This window comes from Neodiprion pinetum, chromosome 7, assembly GCF_021155775.2.
Source record: "Neodiprion pinetum isolate iyNeoPine1 chromosome 7, iyNeoPine1.2, whole genome shotgun sequence".
Lineage (NCBI taxonomy): Eukaryota > Metazoa > Arthropoda > Insecta > Hymenoptera > Diprionidae > Neodiprion > Neodiprion pinetum.
Window position 1 is genome coordinate 5,360,898 of NC_060238.1, and position 10,083 is coordinate 5,370,980.

Here is a 10,083-nt window from a genome sequence, read left to right on the forward strand (position 1 = left end):
AAAGATTTGCTACGTTTTGCTTGACAAAAGTTAATTTCAGCTATCGTTAGTTGGAAATTACGGATTCTAAGAGGAAGATCGATTTTTTAAATCAAAATTTTGTTATAAATAAAGCCAAACTCGAGCTGTAATGTTTATTGCGTGAAAGATTGTGAAAACGAATGAACAACATCTGTACCATGTTATAGAAATGAAACTGAGCAAATTAGAATAAAACAAGGTAAGATACGATCAAAATATCTAAATTGAAGATAAAAAATTTGCACATTTTTTGTATTGATCAATATCTGAAGGTCACTACGATGATCAAAAGCTAGAATTATCCAAAAAACGACCTGATACCTTACCGCTTGCGTAATTCGAAAATTTTCTCAGAGTCGTTTCTGTAAGATAATATAAAAATGTTGTTCAACCGATTTTAACTGTAGTAAACGCAATCAATAACATTTTTTAAAAGTTTCTTCTATTCTTCTATTCGCTACAGAGACGATATGCTGGAAACGACGATTCGTCTTTAAAGACGTGATTCGATACTTATTAACTGTTTGAGTCAACTGTTGTGTTATATATCCGTTTTTCGTATATTTAGAGAACTTTTCAGTATATTTCTTTGCAGTTTTTTCCTATTTCTATTAGTGTACTAATAGGTTTCTAATACTCGAGAGTAATTATTGCGATATAATGTAAATTATTATTGTTAGAAACAAATTGATTGAAAAAATGGTAAAAATTGAAGAAATAATTCATTTCCGAGAAAGTTACCCCGTTACATATACGAGTATACATGTTTTACATAAACCGATCAGAATTTGGATTTTAAAAATTTAAAATGGCGGATCCAACATAGCGGACGAAAATTTCATATTCGATCAAATCCGTAGAAAAACTCTGTCCGGGGGTTTTTAGGCTCGCTGATTACGAATATGAAATCAGATTTCAAAAATTGAGTTTAGCGAATCCAATCAGCGACCCCGAAAACAACTGAATAGAGTTCTTTGACCGTATTCGATCAAATTTGAAATTTTCGTCCACCATATTGGATCCACCATCTTAAATTTTCAAACTTTTATTTCAGATTCGTAATCAGCCACACCAAAAACCCTTGCATCGAGTTTTCCGACCGTACTAGATCAAATTTGAAATTTTCGTCGGCCATATTTAATCCACCATCTCGACTTTTTGAGATTTGATTACAAATATGTAACGAACGACTCCGAAAACCACTGCATAAAGTTTTCATGACCGTATTTGATTGAATTTGAAATTTTCGTCCGCCATATTGGATCCACGATATCGAATCCACCATCTCGACTTTTTGAATTTTGATTTCAACTATGTAATCAACGATTCCAAAAACTACTGCACAAAGTTTCCATGACCGTATTTGATTGAATTGAAATTTTCGTCAGCAATATTGGATCCACGATATCGAATCCACCATCTCGACTTTTTGAAATTTGATTTCAACTATGTAATCAACGATTCCAAAAACCACTGCACAAAGTCTTCACGACCGTATTTGATTGAATTGAAATTTGCGTCGGCCATATACGATTCGCCATTTTAAAGTTTCGAATCGAGTCAAAAAGCCTGAGAACATCGTCTCGTTAAAAAATTTAACTCTCCACAATAACGTGTAATTCAAATGGTCAAAGACGTCATTCGATACTCATCAATGTAGTCGAAGATAAAGCACCCCGGGTATCTCTATGTACGTTACGTCTATAATATAGCCGTACATAAACCGTGTGTATGTACACGCAGTGCGTCAGAGGCATCGGATCATGCAGGGGTGGCTCTCACTCACAGGCAACTTCACACACTCTCGGACTCTCGGCTCTGCAAGGGTGGTTAGAGGCGTATATGCATACTAGTATAGGGGCAGCGGCTACCTGCAATAACGTCAGATCGAACGCTGGTGGAGAACCTGCACCCCCCACGTGCTCAAGGCGGTTGTGAATTCTCCAGGCCGAGGCGCTCTGAACGGCCGTTATATCAGCTCAGTGTTCGCGTGGCCACCGTCTGGCCATACGCGTCGTGCCTCCGTGAGGTTAATGATTTTCCGAAATCCCCTTTTCGATTAAATTATAAACTGTTTTTTTTTTTTTTTTTTATTTATTTATATTTCCCCTACTTCCATACCTCGGGGAAAAAAGAGAAATGAGAGAGAAAAGAAAATAGACAGAAATACGATGAAAAGAACGTGAAAAAATTCGAATTTTCAAAATTTACGGAGCATAATTATTTTTCGGATTACATCTATCTTTTTATCTATACATCTAAATGCAAAGCTGGCAATATGTAGTTATTTCGCGAATGAGAGTATCTAGTGCATGTAATTAAACGTTATCCGTGGCAACTAAACTTTACGTATAATTGATGACGTCGAAATGTAATATTGCAGGTCTTTGTTATTGTCTCTATGCGATTTTATACATAGAATCATCGTGTCTCGTTGTCGTTGGGGAATATATAAATGTTTAACATGCTCGACACGCTGTGTCTTGCGAATTATGTATTGTCAATTTCAACAACGGATCGATTGATTTAATATTATATTCGCGACGAGACTGATTTGAATACAAGTTGTGAATGTACTGCAGGTACATGACGTATTTCAATAACTGTCACATCGATTAAGAAATTCTTGTGCTTTACACACCGAGTTGACGCCGAGTCTTTGGTGCGTGTATATATCTGTGTAGATAATATTATTGTTTATTCTTCGACGCATTTATATGCGACTGTGATGATGATGATGATGAAGATTATATAAATATTATGTGCCTTCGAGTACGGTTGTGTCCAACATTCCATTAAACCTATAATTATTTATAAACTTAGAATAACACAGCAGTGGCTTAATTAAATATTTCTGAAATCTTTTTTTTTTTATCTCGTGCTGAATAAATATCGAATTATGTTCGCCAACGTTCGAGCATCAAAACGATGGCAACGAGATAATATGGTCACACTCAGGTATGAAACGAATTATCACGTCGACATTTATTTATTTATTATTATTTATTATTATGTTTAAATTCAACGTTTAAAATCCATCGAATCTTACTGTCAAAAGTTTTTAATTTCGGTAAGTTTTCACCTTGTTTTAAGCAAAAAGAAGAAACTAGACTGATGTTAGTGTATTCAAATGACTACGATGATGATTATACTTCAAAATTATTGTATTAATTTGTGTCTTATAGAACGAGTTTCTTTGTAATTTTTAGTATAAATATATAACACACGAAATAGAATTCGTTTTTCTAATGGTATGACTAATTTTAATTTCTCAAAGTGTACAGATTTGAGTCACGCGTTATTATTACGTTGGTAATTATTTCGTTCAATCGACGCTGTTTGTACTTAGGCACATTTTGTACTGATCGATCTCTACTATTCGTTCAACAGCGAAGTATCTCTGCACAGTATTTTTCTCTCGCAATAAAAGCCATACTTGAACAATATGAAACAATGGAATAATTTTTCATGATACATATTTATTTATTACGTGATATATCCGAAATTAAGTTAACTTTACTTATAATAGCAAGAAAAACAACTGCTGTTTAAATTTTATCAAATTTATATCGAATTTCGATACGTCGTACGTGACTTTAATTGAAGTTAAATTTAAAATCAATCGATTTGAATAATTGCGAAATTAGACAAGCGAACTTAATTGTCGGTGCTTCAACCTCGACAAATAAATAATAGTAAGGTTTATTAAGTAATAAAATAAACTCGATCAGCATGCGATCTATAATTGCGTGGAACTTAAATGGATATGCCAATGCTTATTTACAACATACGATGTAAGAATACGAATGAGATAAGCCTGTTATTCGTGGTTAGAAATATCCTGATTAATTCACGACTCCTCCAATCAAATACAATTAATAGTACAGCAACTGATAATTATGTTGTGTGAAAAATAATATTCAAGTCAAGTTTTATGGCAATCCGTTTTCTTCCAGACACACTGCATTTTCTTCTTTTTTTTTAACTCAAAATAAACACAGTATCGCGAAAGAAATTCTACGTAATAATTGTAAACAATCACGTGCAATGATCGTGTACGATTTAACAGTTTTTCAGAAATGTTTGTTTATTTGATCAATATTGTACGCATTTTTAATCCGTGGTAAAATATTATCTTCTAACGAATATCGTTCAACATAATTGTTAATTGGTTTAATATCTGGAATTATAATTATTCTGCGAAAGAATATTGCCCTGAAAACCCAAATGTTGAAACTATCCTTTTTTTCGTCACTATGGAATGAAACGTTATTCATTCTGCTTCGATATTCCTGTCACACAGCATTATTTGCGCTAACAGCTGATAACCCTGTGGCATGATTAATATAACGCGATCTATTCTGGATTTAGAAAAAAGATCTTTCTTGCCAAACGTTATCAATGCGAGTCAATTAATTATTATTCGAGTATTATACGTGATCCACTTTTCGAACGATAAGAAACAAGTTAACAATTATATCGTTTTTATGTGTTAAACATGTCAGGAAATATTGAAAATCAGTAATACTGAGATGTTTGCGTGAAAATCACGAATACGTAATAATTTTTTTACAAGTTCTTTCATATTGCGTTTAAGAAAAAAAAAAAAAAAAAACGCATTCAGTTGTAACTCGAACTTTGTTGTTCCTAGTTATTATCCAACGGTGTGTATAAATTCAACTGTCTACAAGTCAACTCGTTTTTACCGAATTATCGAATCTTGTTTTTGAACCTCGTCGAAATTCTAATGATAAAAATTAAGACGGCGACCATCGCAATGAAATTCTACCAAATATTATAGGTGTTTAATAACTATTCGTTAATTCTTCGTGACGCGTCGTTAAAGTCTAATAATTCCCAATTACCGAGCCTCTTGTTTTCTGATATTATAAATAGTTAATAAAATATTTCAATCATTGAGAATGGTATCTGGATTATTCCACTGAATGAAAAATTTCACCCAAGATAATTAGCGAGGATATGTTTAAAAATAAGTCAATATAATTCGGGCAAGGTCATTAATTATAACGTCCTACAATACGTGACCTGGGTCTTTGATTCAATTACTGCACCCTGCAGGTTTTTCGTTACTTCAACGTTACGTCGCTCATCGTATGGTTTCAGTCACTTGTATGATAATATTTTTATACCTACTCCACTGAATTCCACGTTTGTTTTTGCACGAAACGATGCCTTGACATTTATTTATCTGTTTATAAAACTGTAGTTTACTTCCTGTATTTCCTCATTTATTTAACTCCCGAATTTAAAGAATAAAAAAATTTTGAACAAGTTGCGCGTTCTGGTTTATATGGAATAAAAAAACTTATACAAACAACTTTTTCAATTCATCCGGATGCTTTAAATACACTTCCATGAGTTTATTTAGCAACACATTTACCGAAACTTAAGTTTATGTAAGAAGTAGATTTAAATTTCAGAAATGAAGTTTGATTTCAGAGAGAAATTTTTAATTTAGATATTTTGTATGCCAAATGAACAAAAAGCTTTTCTATCTTCTTTCAACACATGTAACGAATAAAGAAGCCCTATTTTAATCTCAATTGAGCTATCGCCTTTACGACTAATTTAATAGAACCTTCTCATTTGTTATACAGTCGATTATAACAACAGGATGATTTTTTCTGAATTATTACAGAGCTGCGAAGGACCTTGAAGAGCGACGCAGTCATTACGAACCATCGATAGGTCCAGGAGTACCGGATGAAAATGAACACCCATTTGGCCTTGAAGAAAATGATTTTGTTCCACACTTTCAACGTGTTTCGATATCCGGCGAGGATACCTCGGGGGTAAGATAAGACATTCCACTCAAACTTTAATGACTAGTAATTACTCTTAACAGTAAAGCAAATGTGTAATATTTTTAAAACTGATCAGAGTACAAGAGAATCTTTTACTTGTAAGAGAATTAATTGCCGGAGGATATTCGAAGCCTCTAGGTTTGAGTTTAAGTTCGACATTCTTCTTTACCCAAAATCGAGACTAATAATGCAGATACTAATCAGCGTTGCATGTTCATAATTGGTCTCTGACTCATGCTCGATATGCACAGTTACGCATAATTTATTTTAAAACTTTTGTAACCGGGGAAAGTTTTCGACGCACTGTATTAATTTTTAATAATCAATTTTTGATGCTTCAGGTGCCTCTTGAGGATTTACAACAGGCGTCACAGATGCTTGTACAGGCGCTTGTTATTCGGGAGAAATACATGCAGAATTCAAAACAAAGCTTTCCCTCAATTACCTCTCGGTTTTTGAGAGGTGCCGATAGGGCGCCTCACAGCACAGTCGAGGAAGTAATACATGATGATCGTAAACCGATCGCAGGTATGTTTGAAACAGCTTTAGGAGTTTGCCTGAACTGCATCGACACTTGATGCTTGACCCTGAAATGTACTTTTACTCCCACGCAGATTTCTATAAAATCAGTGATGACACGTCTTTTTGATCAATTTAATATTCACTCCCATTCAAAATTAGCCACACTTTTTATGCTTATGTCTTACAAGTTCTGTAAAGATGTTCGTTAGTCGAAAACCGATAACGTTTTCTCAATTTTATTGCGAGATAGTCGTACGTTGAATAGTCGTCAAATTACTATATTCGTATGAACTTCGAAGATCTCTTAAATACAAAAACAGAATATACTGGAATTATAAAGAAAAGCTCTTCAATACAATCGATGCTTCATTTCAAATTGCTTCAAAATGCATAAGAATATAGCAGATTTATTCGATTTTGTTCTAAGACAGCAGAAGAAGATCATTTTCTACAAAGTAGCTGACATAAGTAATCTTTCCTTCTCAGAAGTTAATTCAATATTGCTATTTGAACATCATATAGAATTTCTGGAAAATAGTCTTCTGAAGAAAATAAAGTATATCCAAGGTTTTATTTATAACTCCAGTATTTTTTAATTTTGCATTTTTCACGATATCTTTGCAGATTATGAATATAATAATTTGATAAATACTCAATGCCCGACTATCTCATAATAAAAACACTAAAAAGTATCAATTTCTGGCCACCGAAGCTTCATTGCAATTATACTTATTCACAAGAACGATCGTCGGACATGTGTCTGAAATTGCAATTAATTTAGAATGTAATTATGGTTAAAGAAACCTTACGTCAATCAGACGAGTTGCAATCAGTTTCGAGTTACACAATTTTTTGCGTTCTCTCCTAAGGAATGCTGTCATCCTCCGCAGAAAGTGATCTACTCGAAATTCGGTCTGATGCAGATATTGATGCCCTTATTAAAGATGTTCCCTGGCAAGGTTCTAATCCATTTTATCCTTGTTTCCCCGTCCATTACTACAGTCCATATCACAAGTCCAAATAAAACCAATTCTTTTCTCTTTGCAAAGTCAATAATTGTACGTTTTAAATGACGTCAGTACCAAACCCACCACTAAATTTATTTTCACTTTACGCAGATCATCCAGTTCATGCACCAGCGTCGCGTGGCGATCCATGGGAATGCGTTTTTCCGCCTCCAAAAAATTACCTCATATCTGCTGTGAACGGAGTTTTTAACGTCTATTGCAACGAAGAAGATCTCGCGAATGGAAAGCCGGTTCCATACTCGTATCCGGATTTGGCTACGTTTGTAGGAGACATGAATCTTCTCTGTACGATGATAGCTGACGGGCCATTGAAATCCTTTTGCTACAGGAGATTGAGCTATTTGTCCTCGAAATTTCAGCTCCACGTACTGCTGAATGAACTTAGAGAGCTTGCGAGTCAAAAGGCTGTTCCCCACAGGGATTTTTACAATATCAGAAAGGTCAGATATATGAATTCGTAATTTTAGATTTTGAGTCTGACAATCGCCATAAAATTATAATCCCCTGTGCAAGTTATAACATTAGTCGATTCGTTACAGGTTGATACTCATATTCACGCAGCGTCTTGCATGAATCAAAAGCATCTTCTTAGATTTATAAAGAAAACACTGAAAAACCATGCAGACGAGGTGGTGACGTGTGCAAGAAACGGAGAAACGATGACTCTGCGAGAAGTATTTCAGTCCATGAACCTCACAACGTATGATCTGACTGTGGATATGCTGGATGTGCACGCTGTAAGCATATAAAACAGTCAGCCATTGTGTTCTTATAACGTCAAGCCATTACATACTGCATACATTTTTGCATAAAAATGAAAGTCAATCCGAAGTCGCCAGCCTTGAATAAAAATTATTACGCTATTATTGACAAGATGAGAATGATGATTTTGAAACGCCCTCACTGAAATATCACATTATGGAAACTTATCATCTACGAATATATTTCAGGACAGAAACACCTTTCACAGATTCGACAAGTTCAATGCCAAGTATAATCCTATCGGTGAAAGTCGTCTTCGCGAAGTCTTTCTGAAAACTGATAATTATTTGAATGGAAAATACTTTGCCAGGATCATTAAAGAGGTCGCGAGTGATCTTGAGGAATCTAAATACCAAAATGCCGAACTCCGTCTGTCCATTTATGGAAAAAATCCAGAGGAATGGGATAAGTTAGCCAAATGGGCAATCCAAAGTGATGTTTCGTCGGACAACGTACGGTGGCTGATACAAATACCAAGGCTTTTGTAAGTTATCGAGATATACTTAATTTAAAATACCATTTACAGTAGATTTCAAACTGCATTTATTCCTTAATTGATTGTGACTGGATGAAGTAATCGAATGGGTATCAAAATGCCAAGGTTCAACTTGCGTCGCAACGTTGTACAAGAGTATGTGTGAACGATGTTAATTTTTTACAGTGACATTTTTAAACTCAACAAATTGATGACCAACTTCCAAGAGTTTTTGAACAATATATTCTTACCTCTTTTTGAGGTCACTAACGATCCGACAACTCATCCCGAACTTCACAAATTTCTACAATATGTAAGTATCGCAGTGTTGAAGTATTTTAAACATCTTTTAATCGATCTCTCAAGATGCATTATACTAACTAAACACCTTGCGGTAGAGACCAGATTAGAAGCATTTGAAACTGGGCGGATATTTTTGGTGCAAGAAATTTCGATTTCTGATTATCTTGAAATATATTCTTGTCAACAGGTAATAGGCTTTGATTCAGTGGATGACGAGAGTAAACCAGAAAACCCGTTGTTCGACAAAGATGTTAGCCCGCCAGCGGAATGGGATGATATTGAAAATCCGCCGTACGGATACTATCAGTACTATACCTACGCTAACATGACAGTGCTAAACCATTTCCGAGCGTAAGTTATCGTTTGAGTATAATTTTTTGAATCGTCGAAAGCACTTGCACAGCTGAGATGGGTAAATCCAAACTGTTGTCAATCATTTTTACAGAGAACAAGGCTTGAACACATTTGTTTTGAGGCCGCACTGCGGAGAAGCCGGACCCATCCAGCATCTCGTGTGCGGTTACATGATGGCCGAAAATATTTCTCACGGTTTACTGTTGAGAAAGGTGCCGGTGTTACAATATCTGTATTACCTTACCCAAATCGGTATCGCTATGTCACCCCTCAGCAACAATTCCTTATTTCTCAATTACCATCGTAATCCGTTACCCGAATATCTGGCCAGAGGACTCTGCGTCAGCTTATCGACGGACGATCCACTACAATTCCACTTCACCAAGGTACATACAGATAGAATTTTGCTTTCGAGATAGTTATACCAACTATAGGACAAAGAATCAAGGCTTTCCAAATTATTTTTTTTTACTACAAAAGTAAATAAAACTGCACATTTTTTTTCTACATGATCAAATTTTTATTGAGGTGTCGCGTGTCTGGTGAAACTTCTTATTCTTTCATGTTTCCAAGAAAAATATTGGGCAAATCTCGTAGCAAACTATAAGCGTTGCGTTTAACGTTATGAACGATGCAATTTTTCAATTCAATTTCTTGATACAGGAACCTTTGATGGAAGAATACAGTATCGCTGCTCAGGTTTGGAAACTCAGCTCATGCGACATGTGTGAACTCGCTCGAAACTCGGTTATCATGAGCGGATTCCCACACAAAGTGAGTTTAAGATTCAGCT

At 35.0% G+C, this 10,083-nt stretch overlaps 1 protein-coding gene across 9 annotated transcripts in view; it reads left to right on the top strand.

Moving 5' to 3' along the window:
- The window catches only part of AMPdeam (AMP deaminase), a 35,417-nt gene that overhangs the window by 19,886 nt on the left and 5,448 nt on the right, over positions 1 to 10,083 (top strand). For 8 of the 9 annotated variants that reach the window (XM_046635347.2, XM_046635341.2, XM_069137639.1 and 5 more), the window contains 9 exons: positions 5,681 to 5,834; positions 6,188 to 6,374; positions 7,487 to 7,836; positions 7,936 to 8,133; positions 8,347 to 8,642; positions 8,820 to 8,946; positions 9,124 to 9,287; positions 9,382 to 9,676; positions 9,954 to 10,064. In XM_046635347.2, the coding sequence (XP_046491303.1) occupies positions 5,681 to 5,834; positions 6,188 to 6,374; positions 7,487 to 7,836; positions 7,936 to 8,133; positions 8,347 to 8,642; positions 8,820 to 8,946; positions 9,124 to 9,287; positions 9,382 to 9,676; positions 9,954 to 10,064 (1,882 nt within the window). Of the gene's footprint in view, positions 1 to 2,114; positions 2,980 to 5,680; positions 5,835 to 6,187; positions 6,375 to 7,486; positions 7,837 to 7,935; positions 8,134 to 8,346; positions 8,643 to 8,819; positions 8,947 to 9,123; positions 9,288 to 9,381; positions 9,677 to 9,953; positions 10,065 to 10,083 lie in introns of those variants that run through there. The other variant, XM_069137645.1, reaches the window with a different exon arrangement.